This window comes from Ahaetulla prasina, chromosome 1 (genome assembly GCF_028640845.1).
Source record: "Ahaetulla prasina isolate Xishuangbanna chromosome 1, ASM2864084v1, whole genome shotgun sequence".
NCBI classification, from domain to species: domain Eukaryota; kingdom Metazoa; phylum Chordata; class Lepidosauria; order Squamata; family Colubridae; genus Ahaetulla; species Ahaetulla prasina.
Genome location: NC_080539.1, coordinates 229,044,887 through 229,061,261, shown reverse-complemented (window position 1 = coordinate 229,061,261; position 16,375 = coordinate 229,044,887). Strand labels below are relative to the sequence as shown.

The 16,375-nt window shown below is 35.2% G+C and overlaps 1 protein-coding gene across 28 annotated transcripts in view; it reads right to left on the bottom strand.

The window, feature by feature from the left end:
* The window catches only part of NEB (nebulin), a 223,971-nt gene that overhangs the window by 139,011 nt on the left and 68,585 nt on the right, over positions 1 to 16,375 (bottom strand). For all 28 annotated transcript variants that reach the window (XM_058193019.1, XM_058192812.1, XM_058192850.1 and 25 more), the window contains 15 exons: positions 15,976 to 16,182; positions 14,638 to 14,742; positions 14,377 to 14,484; positions 12,542 to 12,853; positions 11,477 to 11,683; positions 10,033 to 10,137; positions 8,585 to 8,692; positions 8,057 to 8,368; positions 5,235 to 5,441; positions 4,567 to 4,671; positions 3,539 to 3,646; positions 2,591 to 2,902; positions 1,546 to 1,749; positions 759 to 863; positions 561 to 668 (listed from right to left, as the gene is read on the bottom strand). In XM_058193019.1, the coding sequence (XP_058049002.1) occupies positions 561 to 668; positions 759 to 863; positions 1,546 to 1,749; positions 2,591 to 2,902; positions 3,539 to 3,646; positions 4,567 to 4,671; positions 5,235 to 5,441; positions 8,057 to 8,368; positions 8,585 to 8,692; positions 10,033 to 10,137; positions 11,477 to 11,683; positions 12,542 to 12,853; positions 14,377 to 14,484; positions 14,638 to 14,742; positions 15,976 to 16,182 (2,613 nt within the window). The remainder of the gene's footprint in view (positions 1 to 560; positions 669 to 758; positions 864 to 1,545; positions 1,750 to 2,590; positions 2,903 to 3,538; positions 3,647 to 4,566; positions 4,672 to 5,234; positions 5,442 to 8,056; positions 8,369 to 8,584; positions 8,693 to 10,032; positions 10,138 to 11,476; positions 11,684 to 12,541; positions 12,854 to 14,376; positions 14,485 to 14,637; positions 14,743 to 15,975; positions 16,183 to 16,375) is intronic.

The following is a 16,375-nucleotide window of genomic DNA, read 5'->3' as shown; positions in this document are numbered from 1 at the left end:
CCCTGCTTATGATTTTCAAAAAGGGTTTAAAATCACAATTTCATTTTCATTAATCAGATGAGCATTCGGAATTGAAAATGGTTAGTCCAGAAGGAAATTTAATACCTTTAAATTTAATACCTTTAATTAAAATGCTATCTTAAATTATTTTATGTAAATGGCAGATAATGATAATAGTATACATCACTCTCTATTGAAAATTCTCACACAAATTAATTAGCAACTTAATTGATAAATTTGATTATATTAAAAAGTAGAGGGGGCTGTGTGTGGTGGTCATACATATAAACCAAGGATTGGGACCATCAGGCCAATGGGAAACAAAACTGAAACAAAGCCCCTGTGAAAATCAAAGACCAGTTATGATATGCAAGGCACTCATTTATCTCTCCATCAAGAACCAGACTCTTAGTACTTAGCAGTTAATGGATTGCTTTCAGAGGCCTTTGGGAAGTATGCTAGGGCCTCAGTTTACCCTTCCTCAGATACCAAATAAGAGGAAAATTTAGCAAAACACTGCATGCCATTTTTCCTTAAAATGCATAAACAGAGTTCCTTACTTCACTGGCAATTTCTCTAGATGCTTTTGCTGCCTTGATCGGTATGGCATCAGGTGGAAGATCATAGCCTTTTCTTTTCAATTCTTCCAATCCTAATTTGTAGAGTTTCTAAGAAGAGAGCCAATGAAAGTTAGGAGTGCAACACTCTAGTGTAACACTAAAAGTTTGATTCTGTAATCAAACCAGTATCAAACTTACATCACTCAAGTTAACTAAATTGATTCTGGACAACATAATCTCAGGAGTGTCAGGCATGATATGAATCTGAGTCTTATCTTTGTCCCAAGCTTCTCGATAAAGTCTCTAGAAAGCAAAAACAAAGACTGAATCAATACGTTTCAGTGATAAAAAAATAATTATATAGAATATGACCTTTCACAGCACAGTAAAATATCTACTCAGATAATGCAGAACATTATGAGTTGTTCTGAGCATGCAGAAGAAATAGTTATGAAAATGCTGCTAGAAGGTTCCTTCTTCATAACCTATCTACAAAGAATAGAATAGTTATGCAAAAGAGGTTCTTTTGCTTCATCTTTAAATTAAGTAAAGTTCATTATATCCTCAAGGATGCTCATTTACATTAATTTTTAGAAAAAACCTGAAATCAAACTTACAAAAAAAATACCATTTTGCTGAATAAATCCAATGAGCAACTTCATTCTTCCTACACTAAATTTTATTTTTAAAATATATTTACCATCATTTTTTTTTTCTTATTTACTTGGAAGCAAGTTCTGTTGAACAGGGAATCTTAACTGCAATTTAGTAAAGAGAGCTACAGTCCTAAAGCAAAATTCTAAACGATCTTGAGTTTATTTCAATGTAACTTACTTTTGAAGAAATATAGGTTCACAAATGGAATCAAACAACTACATTAAGCTGCAGAATCTATTGCTTTCTTCCTCCTCCCACTTTCAAGCTGTTTTTATGCTGTGGACTGTTTCCCCAAGCAGCAAAAACCCTCAAATTGAGAAACACTCACATCACTTCTATGCTTTGAGTTTTCTTTTGCCAGAACAACTTCCATTGAATCAGGAATGCTTGTGAATTTAATTGTGTCTGGATGCTGACGATAAGTTCTTTCACTCAGAATCTCAGAAGCTTTCTTGTTCTTTTCCGACTCGAGAGATCCCAACGTATTCCATCCAATGCCTTTAAGCCATTCGAGATCAGATTTATATGCAATCTGGCAGGGGAAAAAAGAAGCCACCATTCTAAATTAAAAAAATTTCTGAAGGTGTTTTGTTCATTACTTACTGCCCTATAATTTTGGACATATTTCTTTCTCGTCCAATGATGCCTCTTTGATTTAGGACTCTGTAATATCGTTGTGAAGATATGAATAAAAGTGCAAAGTAGGATATAAGGTTAGAAATATTTTCATGTCAGGCCAAACCTCACAAGAAATACAAGAACTCTCCTTTATAATATAAGATTATAATAACAGAATATTGAAAACCAGACATTGTTTCCTCTTCCTCCCTCTTACTTTGATAACTTTGATTCTCTTTAGCATATCCTGGTATATGTGTTTTTACATGTTCTTGCTTTCTTGTACTAGGCTCATATTTTACTAACAACTGCCACATATTTTCTTCAAAATACCGTCTCTATATAATTTTCTTTCATACTTTTCCAGACTGAGAGAAATGGTTGAGAAGAGAAAGACAGAACTGGAATTTAAAAAAAAATCCTTTGCAAGTTTTAGTTTAAGGAAGGAACTAGGAACAAGGAAAGGAGAAGTTCAGGAAATTAAAAAACAACAACATGACCGTACCAAGTTAATAATGGAAGAGGGAAATGTAAGTTGGATATCAGAGTCTACAATTACTATAAGTTACAGAAACAGAGAGTGCAGAAGAAGAAGAAGAAAATAAAACATGCATTTTCAGATCTCAGTAAGGAAGGCAAACAACGCAAGCAGGATCATTAATTGGTAATTGGATAAATAACAAACAAGGAAAGACTTCCAGCCTACATAATCAGTATAGTTTTATCAAACAAAGTGGTTGAAATATGTGGCTTACATCACTCTGTAGTTCATAGGTCTTCTTGGCATGGATGACATCATTTTGGTCTGGAAGACATGTCCACTGGTGCAAATAATTACGGTAATCAATATCGCTGACCAGCTTCTGGCAATTCTTTGCCCCCAAGACTGACAGCATATCCACAGGACTGCTGTACTTGGTCTTCAGCGTCTCAAAAACTTTCTTGTATTCCCTCTCACTCTGCATCTTGGCCACATTTATAGAATGCAGCATTTTAGGATCGTCTTCTATACTACGAGCTCCAATATGATGGCCGAGTTGCTTGCGGTAGCCATCTTTGTACTTGTACTGAAATTTTTTTAAAAAGAAAGGTTAACAAAAGTCAACATCAGGAATAATTTGCAGACCCGGGTTTGTTGAGTGTCAGATTTAGAAGTATATCTAACATGTTCATGGTGGTTGCATTTTTATGTACACAAACCTAGTAAGTCTCTACAGTTTACTGTATGATTTGCTTGTGAAGAAATGGTCTGGACATAGGTCAAAACATTTTTAGTGCAAAGTTTTATCAAATTTGAATCTTATAGGAAGGACAAAGTATATATATCAATGTATATCAATATAGTATAACTATAAAAGACTACATGTCAGTCCCCCACCTCGAAAACTAGGTTCATCTACCCCTGCCTTGAAATTAAATATAAAGATGTTTGGTTAAGACCTTAGGGCACATTAATAAAGTCTGTGTTTTTGTGACATAATGGAAACTCCCACTCAAGGGCCCACATGAGAGAAATATAGGTTTCTTACTTAGTTGGCAGGACTAATATGCCTGATTTAATTTTTATCCAGCTTGCAAATGTTTGAGTATGATTATGGATTGTTGAGTTTACATATATGTCATGTGGAAATTAATAATCCCTGACATTAAAAAGAGTCATAGCCTAAGATATGATATCAGAGAGAATTTACAAGATAACTTACATCACTAGCAATGTCTCTGGATGCTTTAGCTGCTTTCACTGATAAGGCTTCAGTAGTAAGGTCATAACCCTTTTTCAACATTTCTTCCAATCCAAGTTTGTACAATTTCTAGCATGAAAAAGTAGAATAGATTAAAAAGAAGGAAAGCAATTTGAATAAATTAAATATTTACAATCCACTCCTACAGTTAAAACACACCCCATATATGCTTCAGGTTTCCTCATGGAGAAATCTAATCTTGTTACAGGATATGCAAATCCTATTACTATTACAATATTTCCTCAAATATTGTCTGTTATTTGAGAAACATATTAGCTTAAAATGCGGTTTTTAAAAAAAAAATTGAACAAAGTAACATGACTTTCTTTAGATTCTGCAAACATCTGTCTAGTCCAGCATTCTATTATCAGAGTAGTTGTGAAAGTCCTGCTAATGTTTAATAATATTAGCATAATTCTTAGCTTTTTTTTCTCTTTTGTGTAAGGGCCTCACAAGAAATCTTTTGATTTGCTTCAAATAAATGCCACAAACTGAAATCAACTTCCTAGTAATTAAAAGGAAGAGAGATCACTGAAAAGATTTCTAAGGAATAAGAGCAGTTTATGACAAAGTCATGAAGGAGTCAATGCCTAATATACGGCAAATGCGTTAAATATTCAGAACTGTTAAAATCACCTAGAAAGTATAAATTTGTCTCTAGAAAATTTCAGATTTATCTAGTCATAGAACGATAAGTTTAGATTTATAATAATGAGATTATACATTCAGTATTTTTATTTGTCCTTTATGCTCCCATTTGGACTAGGCCCAGCTGATACAGAATCAGAGGACTTTAAAGACATGAATGTTCTTGTTCCTTCTTGGAAGAAAATTGAATGAAACAAAAGTTGAATTTCCACCAATAGTTTCAGAGTTTCAAGAAACAGGAACGCCAAAAATTAACATACAAAGGAATCATTTCATTCGGGAGAATATTATCAACATGATGAAGACTAGTTACTAAAACACATGCTTGAATATTTTCTTACCTGGCTGTAATTAAACTTATTTGCTTTAGCCAGCATAATATCTGGTGTATCTGGCATGACATGAATTGTTGTCTTATCTTGCTCCCATGCATTTATGTAGGCACGCTATTAGAGAAGACAAAAATAAAGATCAAGAAATTGCATTCATAGGCAATAATGTTGGCATGTGGACAACTGTACCAATATGCATATGCTGAGTTTGGATTTTAATATAAAATTGAAAGTGTGCGCAGATACTCTGCAAAGGAAATATATTTATATGTCCTAGATGATATATATTTAATAATGTGCTTGGGATGACCTTCTGGACATAAATTAGCTTTTTTCTCTATACAACACCTCATGAATTTCATCTGCATAAACCCTTTTAGGGACACACAAAGCCCCTTTAAGTAACAAGTGAGAATGACAACATTAATTCAAAAATGTTGTATACCGCTAACAGTAGCACTAAAGATGCCAGTCAGCTGAGAAATCAGCTAATGAATAATTATGTTCTATAAAATAAAAATCTGCTGGGAATTGTTCAGTGGTTTTTACAAAATCTCTACCATTCATAACATACATCTACAATGTGCTGAGATTCTTTTGCTTAAGTAATGCTAACCAGAGGGGTAAATTGAGGTGTGGCATATGCCATTATTTGCACTCAGAATGGAAACAGTCACCTTATTCATAACATCAGCATTGTGCTTGGCGAGTTCCATATCCATTGAATCAGTCAGCTTCTTAAATGGGAAAAGACTTGGGTGCTGGCGATATTTGGTGTCACTAGCAATTTCAGTGGCTTTCTTGGACTTCTCAATATCCAATGACCCAGCAGGGCTCCAACCAAGACCTTTATACCACTCATTATAATCTTGCTTATATTCATGCTGTAGGCAGAGAATAAAACACATCTATAGTTGCACAGCTCTCAAAAAGAGGCATCTTATGATGAAATGATGACACAGTAAATTACAGTTTTGGTCATTCTTGAGTAAGAGATAGTCCTCTTGTCTTTTGTTTGCTTTATTATTTAATTAATAAACATTGCAAAATTGTAAAAATAATGCTTGGTTTATTAATAAACAAATATTTTCTTTATAAAGTACTGAGCAGCAGTGTCTCTCATACGATTTTACAGTGTCTCTCATACGATACGAAGTAATAATTCTGACTCTCTAAATTAGCAGATTTTAATTTTTATTCTCAATTGTATCATGCCATTGAGAAAGCATTTAATGCATTTGTACATGGTATTGATCTTCCTAAAAGTACATTTAATTAAGTTGCAACTTAATCTTTCCAATAAATTATAGTTATACTATATCTATGAAACCAGGAAGCACATATAGTCCAGATAATTATTTCACTGAGTGTAAAGACATGTATTGAATTCTTTGTCCCAATATCATTGCAGTTTATCCGGATCAGTGCACACTTGAGGATTTCATGGCAGCACAACACAACACAATTAATGCTGCTAGTTTCTGGGCAAGATCTGTTTAACTTGTACATATTTTAATCTTGCATTTTATATTTTAAATTTTGTGTCATATAGTATGCCTCATTTCAATTGGTATGCTTGTGACACAGATAAACAAACATTGCAGATTTATACAATAATGCCTTTTAAAATACTCCCCCCCCCCTCTGTAATTTATATAACTATAATTTTGAAGACTGGTGACTATCCTGCTGACTTTGCAGTTCTGCTAACTAATTCACTTGTTCTATTTTAATGCAAAACTACCGCCATGGAACCTGGCACATAGAATGCAGATGGAATTCAATCATCCATCTTGCACAATATTATTTTATACAGTTGACAAAGTATATTATTAGATTACTGACATTCAAAAAAACCTAAAATCTGCAGCAGTAGTCTCACTGGATGTTTTTGAAATGATGCAACAGGAACGAATAAAGAAACTAACTATTCATTATTAACTATTAACTAATTTGGGCACTTTATGCAAACTCTCTGGAGCAGAGTGTCAAACTTGATTTCTTTGAGGGCCACATCAAGGTTGTGTTTGACCTTGGGGACCCAGGGGGGGTTGTGCCCAGGGTGGGCATGGCCAGCTCAGTGTCACTCATCTCGGGGGTATCTGTGGTGTCCCAAGTGCTCTGCCAGCTAAAACAGACTCACGAACTCCCTTTTCGACTACGATGGCCTCCTGCCGCCCTCTGCCAATGAAAACGGAGCTTGGGAGGGTGCGTGCAGCCCTCCCAGCTTCATTTTTGACTGTGACAGCCTCCTGCTGCCCTCTGCCAGCAAAAATGGAACTCGGGTGTGCCCCCCCCCCCCCGCTTGAGCTCTGTTTTTGCTGGCAGAGGCACTGCAGGCTAGTCTTTCACTGTTTCCAAGGCAGCCCCATGGGTCAGATCTAAGCACCACGCAAGGCAGATTCGGCCCATGGGCCTTGACTTTGATACCTCTGCTCTGGAGAAAGCTGTAATTCTGGGAAAGGTGTAAGGCAGGGGTGTCAAACTCGCAGCCTGTGGGCCAGTTGTGTCACATGCTGGCCTCATCCCTGCCCAGTTTAGCAAAGGGGGAAAAATTCCCGATACATTCATGTAAAATCTCCATGATGATGCGAGTTTGACACCTCTGCTGTAAGGAAACAAAGGTAGAGGATGAGCACCAAGAAGGTAGATGGGCCGAGTGGCATGACTGCAACATTGGAAAACTTGAAAGAACAGGTTAGGAGTCGATTGTCATGGAGAAAATCTATGTGGTTACTAGGGTCAAAAATGACTTGACAGCACATAAGCAATCAAATGGGAAAGTTTGAGAAAAGTTTTGGTTAACTATAGATTTCCTCCTTTTTTATGTGATCACATAATGTAGCCACAAACTGTGGACCAATATGTCCAAATGGAATGATCTCTTCATCTAGCAAGACGTCTTGCTGAACTTAACAAGAATGTCCTTTATCTCACTTCGTTTTTCATTTAATTTAATTTAATTTTTCATTTACAGTGCTGCTTTACAAACGGAACACATTTTACAGTGGGTGGAGTTGAACCCAAACTGTTATAATGTGTTGATGATAGCTTATGTCTTCTCTATAATTATGCATTTTTATACTAAAGTGTATTTGGTAATTTATCAAGTTATTCATTTCGTTGCAATGTTTTACTGACATCTGTAAAAATTGGGATTTCCCATTTAACTATGTGGGAATTCCAAGGGAATTTTTTTCTCAGCTAAAAAATCAACATAAATTGTTAAAAATCCTGTTGAGTTTATGTATGTGGAGAAGAAGTATAATTCTGATCCTTATTCGCTCAAGAAATTTCTATCCTACGACAATTATAGCTGAATATTGCTAATAATCTGTTTTATAAATATTAGATCTGTTTATTATAAAATATTGTTTATTAAAGCATTTATATCTATTAATTTTTTACATTTTTGAACTGCCCATCTCCCCCAAAGATAAGCAAACTTATAAAAAGCAACTAATAGTAAAAAAAAAAAAAAGAGATTGCAAGAGCTTACATCACTTTGAACCCGATTCATGTTTCTGGCCAGTTCTACATTTATGGCATCCGGCAGAAGGATATATTTATGGATGAGCCTTTTGTAATTGATATTGGTAATATTGTCTTGTGCTTCTTTGGCAGCCACAATGCTGACCATATCAGCAGGCGTGTTGTATCTCGTTTTGCTGCTTTCATAGGCTTTCTTGTACTCGCGATCTGACTGCATCTTGGCCACTTGCATGTAATGGACAAGCTTGGGGTCATCTTGGAGGCTGCGGAAGCCAACAAGCTTACCCTTGTCCTGTTCATAACCCAATTTATATTTGTACTGCAGAGAAAACAGAAAGTGAAATGTAAGCTCGAGAAGGTCAATACTGAATTGTAACTTTATCATACAGTAATAAAATGAAGTGAATATAGGTACAGATTGAAAGATCGTTAAATATGGTAAAATTGGTTCCAAAGGTGCCTTTTTGTTCACAAGGGCCTTCTGTAAGACTTCTTCAGCAGGAGGAAAAACCAACAACATTGACTGTAAACTTACATCACTGGCAATCTCCCGAGAAGCTTTAGCAGCCTGAATAGGGATTGCATCACTTCTGAGATCACAGCCTTTCTTCTTAGCTTCTTCCAGAGAATGTTTATATATTTTCTATGTGGAAAAAGAAAGGAAACTGTTTTTTAAAAAAATACTCAGTACAGAGACAGAAAATTAATACTTTACAAGCTCTGATTATTTCTTATCATCCTGGAAATATTAGGAAGATCCAGAAGAAAAAGTAAATTTGATTTAATAGAATTAAGACACAAGCACATTTAAATTAATGTAGTGCAGGGGTGTCAAACTGGTGGCCTGCGGGCTGGATGCACCACATGCAGACCACACCCACCTCAGCTCCACAAATGGGAAAAACATCACGAAACGTCACGTGACGACATTGTGATACGGTGAGTTTGATACCCGTGAAGTAGTGCAATGATTCTGCCAGTTAAAAGTTATGGTTCTTTGTTTTGAGGGCCATCCCAAATCTTTCAAAAAGCACAAGAGGCCTTAAAGTCTAACCTTCTAATTTATATGCTGATCAATGCCACATTACACACCTATATTAGGGCCCTTTTTACAAACAAGCCACACAATCCCACATGTCCCACTTCCATAAGATGCTGTGCACTTGGTTAATTAAGATATGTAACTATTCGTAGCATCTAAAAGAGCAATGATACCTTTACAGTAATTCTACTATAGAGAGGCAGTTTTAGATTGGAACTTAGTCTGCTTAACGGATCCTGAGATTTTCTCTTCCTTCCTGTAGTTGAGATGCTAAGGTATTTGACCACAATTCCCCCTCCACTTCCCAGGCATTCCAGTGGGGCAGCTTTGCCATTTCCTTCAACAATCACACCACCAATAGATTGTCTAGAATAGATTCTCCCTTTCTGCAGACAGCTAAGGAAGAGTCTGATTGAATCAGAGTAAGATGAAAAACTATTGCCAAAGATCCCCAGGGCACTATGGTGACTGGGTAGAAAAAGACATATTTTAATTACACATATCCAGCAAAGCAACATTTTGGTTCAATGAAAGCTGGCTTTGGGAAGCTTTCACAAGCATTTTTAATACAGTGCCAGGATAAATCTCGTGTTTCTATTCAAGTTCTGCCAAATAGTGATTCTGATTTTTTCTTCTTCTTTAAGTTGTATTTTTCCCCCCTGTCTCTTTATCAACTTGGTGTGATGGTTTTCTTGATTTTGTGCTGATAATTTGAGAATAATTGTTTAGAAAGGTTAGGTATGAAATAGTTACACAAACAAATAATTCTGCTACTTAGAGTTTTCAATGAATAATACTGCAGGATTTGACTCAAAGGCTAGCTTTTCTGCTAGGCGATGTGTCTACTTTATCTTGTTTGACAAATAATGTAACATAGTTTTGCTGATTCGCTAATACTAGCATTTAGCAAAATATAGCTCTTAACCAAACTACATACTTACATCACTGATGTTATACGCATTGACTTTTGCCAAAAGAATCTCAGGAATATCTGGCATGATATGAATCTGTGTCTTTTCTGCTTCCCAGTCCTTTTTGTAAAGGCGCTAAAATAGAATGAAGGGAACATTGAAAAATAACTCTGAAATAAACCTAACAAAACTACACAGCTAAAAAAAACCAACACCATAATAAAACCAATACCGTAATTAAATTAAATTTAATTTCATATCAATCCTTTGATGATTGAAAAATATTTTATCAGTCCATTTTACCTAAACAATTGAATTATTTGATTAATTTGACTGAACTATGCTTAATCAGCCCAATATAGTATGAACCAAGTGTGAATTTTACCTTATATAGAATGATTCAAAGAAGAATATTCACGTGCTGATCACAATTTGTTAGTACAGGTAGATCTCAACTTATGACCATAATTGAGCCCAAAATTTTTGTTGCTAATTTGTTAAGTGAGTTTTACCCCATTTTACAAATTTGCTTGCCACATTTGCTAAGTAAATCACTGCAGTTGGTAAATTAGTAACATGGTCGTTAAGTGAAACTGGTTTCCCCATTGATTTTCCTTGTCAGAAGGTCACAAAAGGGGATCACATGACCCAGGGTACTGCAACCGTCATAAATATGAGTCAGTTGCCAAGCCTCTGAATTTTGCTCAAATGACAATGGGGACACTGCAACAGTTGTAAATGTGAAAAATGATTATGTCACTTTTTTCAGTCATATAATGGTCACTAAATGAAGTATTGTAAATCAAGGACTACCTGTACTAGCACATTAGCATAGTTAAATTTGTTTAGCTACACTAATTTTTAAGAAATAAAATCAAGCAGAAGATCCTTCGGTTCTTCTGGTAATTAATGATTGTTGCTTTTGTTCTGTGAAATCTTGGAATATTTAGTCCAAATAATAGAGACTCTTAGGCCAGAAAGTAAATCTCTTTTGAAAAGGGTTCATACATGGGCTTGTAAAAGACTTTATGTGCATTTGCATGTTGATCATACAATAATATAAAAGAAAATTTACCCCTTTCATTGGAAGAAAAACAAACGTGTATCACCCTAAATTGCATCTTTTAAAAGTCAGTTATTTCATAGCAGTTAGAAAATATTAGCAAATAGAAATCCATTCACCACTTCATCCCTAAGTAAATAATACTGATTACATCTCAAAGAAATGAAACTGATGACACTTGTTTAAATATCATACAATCCATAATCAAACCTATGACCCTTATATTCTCACAGACTTGTTCAATGACTTTGGGCAAGGATGTTGCTGTGTCTCACATCACATTTTAGTTATTTGTTTTTGTTTTTGTGATGAATCATATTTACTGACTATAAATATATGATTTATATGACTGTAAGCCCACCCAAATCTTAATAAGTAAGCAAGTAGATAAATAAATATTCCTTGGCTTACATCATCCATTATTTTTGCATTACTTGTCGCCAAAACCATTGGCATAGAATCCATTAGAATAGAATATTTCAGTTTGTCTGGATGTTGTCTGTACTTCTTCTCACTGACAATCTCCATGGCTTTCCTATTCTTTTCAGCTTCTAGAGATCCTAGTGGTATCCATCCAATCCCTTTCATGAATTCATCATAGTCTGCTTTGTACTGATTCTGGAAAACAAAATGAAAGGAAGGTTTATATAAAATGTTTTGGGGGAAAACTTTCTATATTTTAAAAAAACGATTGATCTTTTGAGCATAGTTTAGTGTGTAGCCTGGATTATAGATGACATTAGAAAAAAATAAAAAGCAAGCATTTTTTGAGACATGAATGAAAAATATACATTTCATTGTTGTGATACTGCATTGTTTCATCATTGTGAAACAGTGCCTGTGACACATCAATTTGAGCATGCCTGTATATTATTTTATCCTGTGCTTTTGCATGCTATCTCCATTACAGTTTTTTTATTAGTTATTAGTTTGATATACCAGATTAGTTGCTTATGCGGGACTTCCTCTTCGAATTTTTCTCCATAGCAATATTGTGAGAGAGAACTGGCATTTACTGTCAACTCACCAGCTGAATTTGGGACAGTCACATAAATTTGCCCAATGAGCTAGAGGTAGACCATGACTTAGGCTATGCTGTTAACTATGACTACCACTCTAACATTTAATATAAACAGTTGCTCCATAAGATGGCCTATACATTAAATTAATAAATTAATGTTTTCTATAGTGCCAATCTACTTCCCATTAAACCCTCTTCAAATCGTCTCTAAATTTGCAGAGGGAAGAAGGGCTTTGGCTATTTCCATCATGTAAATGGAACTTTGATAGCAGGACATTGCATATTTTCTATGACCTGCTTCTTCAGGGGAAAAGCTAAATGCCATTGGCAGTGAAAAAACAATTTCTCATATATCTTCCTCGTGTTCTCTCCCAATTGCAAAGTAAGAAGAGTTTAAAGACTTCAGTTATCTAACTTTGTCATTCGAGCAGTTACCAAATTTTTTTTTTCCTTACATCACTCTGGATCTGCATCATATTTTTGGCCAATTCAAGGCTCATAGAATCAGGCAAAGCACTGTAAGTGTGGATAATATTCCGGTAGTTGGTATCAGTTGCCACTTCCTGTGCCTTCTTGGCTGCTACAACACTGAACATGTCGACAGGAGTGTGGAACCGTGTCTTTGATTTTTCGTAGTCCTTTTTGTATTCACGCTCTGATTGCATCTTGGCAACTTCCATATAGTGCACAAGCTTAGGGTCATCTTTTACGTTACGGAAGCCGATCTGCCTTCCTTTCGATTGTTCGAAGGCCAGTTTGTATTTGTACTATAAACCATATAGAATAAAGAAACAACGCACATACACACATACACACACATACATATATGAAAGGATATTTAGTTACTTTATTCATTGACAGTGACTGATAAAGAATTTGATATGTGTTACTATATAGAGTATATAAAATGTTAGTATAGGTAACATTTCCCATCACCCAAATATTTTGATTTTACAATTACAATTCAGGAGGAATTGCTTGGGCTTTTCTAAATATTTCTGGATCTGTAAAAATACCAGAATGTTACAGGCACAGAAATATTTGCTTTTTTCAGCCGGCAAAACAAAAAGACAACACCCAATAAGAATATGCTCTTCTTGGTAATAGATGAACACAGATTCATCTGTGGTGGCTCAGGCTGTAAGATAGCCTGTTATTAAAACACAGCTGCCTGCAATTACTGCAGGCTCGAGTCCCACCAGGTCCAAGGTTGACTCAGCCTTCCATCCTTTATAAGGTAGGTAAAATGAGGACCCAGATTATTGGGGGGGGGCAATAAATTGACTTTGTAAATATACAAATAGAATGAGACTATTGCCTTACACACTGTAAGCCGCCCTGAGTCTTCGGAGAAAGGCGGGATATAAATGTAAACAAAAAAAAACAAAAAACAGATAGCCGAACAGTGCTTGCCCGTATCCCACCCGCCCCAGTTTTGCACAATAAACCATTGTCCTGTGTAAATAGAGTAAACAATGAGTTTTATAAGCTTGTGATGGTGTTTAATCATCACACAACTTATATAGTGACTCCTTTATCCACTCTCAACATCCAGCCACCACACCTGGGTGACTGTATCCCCGGTGGACACTCAAATTAAATATAAGCAGATCTACAGTACATCACCATCTAAATCACCATAGCTTTGGTGTAATATAGCAATAATTAACCTTTTAATAGAATTAAATGCCATTAAGACATTTCAAATCAATAATATTGATTAGGCTGCAATCTAACTCATGGTTTACATTGTAGCCTAATATTTGGGGAAAATGGAATAAATGCTATCTTTATCCACTAGTAAGATAGAAGTTTGTACCAATTATCTTTCAATATTTCCCTCTGGTAAATTCCCTGGAGATCATAAAAGGCTTGTTGACAAGGACGGAGTTAATGAAGCAATCAACAAAGAACTATACTGGGATATAATTGTTTATTGGTAAGAATAGAAGGACACTGATCTAGAGAGAGAGAGGGAAGGGGGGGGAAACGGAGAGAGAGAGGGAGGAGCGGGTGAGGGAGAGAGAGAGAGAGACTTGATAGATAATAGATAAAATATACTAAATATATTCCTGCAGGAGCATGTTTGAGAAAGTAACAAGATATCCATAAAAGCTTAAAAATTTTAGGAAACAAATTCCATAGATTTGCCAGAGCAAATTCATGCTTCAGGCAACATAAATAATTCAGACTAATATGGTAGTATATATGTAGATACCAGGGAGCAAATGAAATGGTCAGACTAAGAATATGCTTTCCAATAATAAGGCAATATAAAAATTAAACTTACATCACTTGCAATATCCCTGGAAGCTTTAGCTGCTTTTATGGACAGAGCATCTGATCGTAGATCATAGCCTTTCTTCTTCTCCTCTTCCCAGCCAGACCTATATATTTTCTGTTCCATAACAGAAGGAAACACAGGCAGATGTTTAGAATTTTTTTGTCAAGGAAAAAATAGAATGGTGGATATGCACTTTCAGAATTAAGCCAAAAACATTGACCGATATTAATGTACTGATATGTAAGTCCAGTCATATAGTTAGCTTACATCACTCATGATGATTTGGTTGGCTCTGGACAGGAGTATTTCTGGTGTATCAGGCATTACGTGAATGTCAGTCTTGTCTTTGTTCCATTTTTCTACATACAGCCTCTGCAGTTAAAATAAAAAGTTTAAAAAGTTTAAATAAAAGTTAAAATAAAAGTTAAAAGTTTCACATTGTTGCATATTGCCAAGTTATTTGCTTGCATGTTTTGTGCCTCTAAGACACCCCCTCTCTAATGATAAACATTTTATCATTGCTTTTGCTTCCTAAACTAAAAATATCCAATATTTTCTTTTTTAAAAAACAACTAAATATTAATTCAATGGTTAATTCCTTGATTTCCCAAAGAGGCTATCCAAATTCAAAATAACAGAATATAAATATTAGAATTTTTTAAAATAATTCAATCCTAACCATTTGTTGAATTTCTGAATAACTGTAATATGGACACTATTGCTATAGCAGATTGTGTCTCTGTAATATTACCACTTACTATAATAAATAGTCATGTCATTTTCTCTTATATGGTTATTTTAATATATCTACTTTAGTAACTTACTTACTGCATCTTAGAGGATCCAGTTTATGTACAATTAATATGACAAAAATTAAGAAGACTTCCCCCCCCCTTTCAATAGACCTTTTTTTCTATTTATTCATTGCTAAGCTGCTAGAGGCAGATATGAGCTCAAAAGAAAACCCAGGACATAAGAACAAGTAATATTAGAAAGAAGTCATACCCAAAACAATTTTGGCCGCTACAATAAATCAAGATATAGCCTTATTTATAGAGAAATTTCTCAGCATAATTTATGGATTATGTGGGCTCTTCTTTCAAGCAGGTTGGTTTGTTTTCCATCTGTTTTGGGGTTTTTTGCAATGTTTCTTAAAAAGCCATATTGATTCTTGTTTTTGTGCACATAATTTATTAATCCCTGGTTTGGCTCAAAACTCCTTTTAATCCAGTTTACCTGGATTAATCCAGAACCTTCAAGAAAATTAAAACGCAAACTACAAAGGCCATAATCATGCTCCATGCAGGTAACATCTAACTTAATTTGATATTTAGTCATCTTGAACAATTATCAGAGACAGATCTCATTACCACACGTTATGATAGCAAATTTATGAATCTGCACAGTGTGAAGAACTACTTTCTTTTATTATTGGCTAATTATTCATTCAATAAGCCATGACTAAAACTAATGAGCCATTGAAGCAGTAGAACTTCCAATAAATGATTTTTGCCAAGAATGAATGAAGTACATCTTTGCTGGATCATTTGACTATAGCCTCTGAATCCTAATATGATGTTCCTAGGAGATTTTGGTTTTCCTTACCTTATCCATAGTATGGGCATTTTGTTTAGCCAACACCTGTTCCATGGCATCCATGTCAATGGTATACTTCAGTTTGTCTGGGTGCTGACGATATTTGTTTTCACTGAGAATCTGAGTGGCATTCTTTGCATTTTCCACCTCCAGAGATTGAATTGGCACCCAGCCTAGTCCCTTCAGCCAGCTATTAAAGTCAGCTTTGTAAAGATTCTGGGGACAGGTTGGGGAGCAGGGAGAAGAAATACAATATGAATTAAATTGTCTTATTTTAGTGTTCATAACATCCCAAAATAATTGTAGTTGTAGCACGGCCTAAAGAACAAGCTTCATGCTTCATTCCATCAAAATGCTCACTGAAACGGTAGCTTTTGACCAAAACCATAGAAAAAAATCTTCTCTCCAG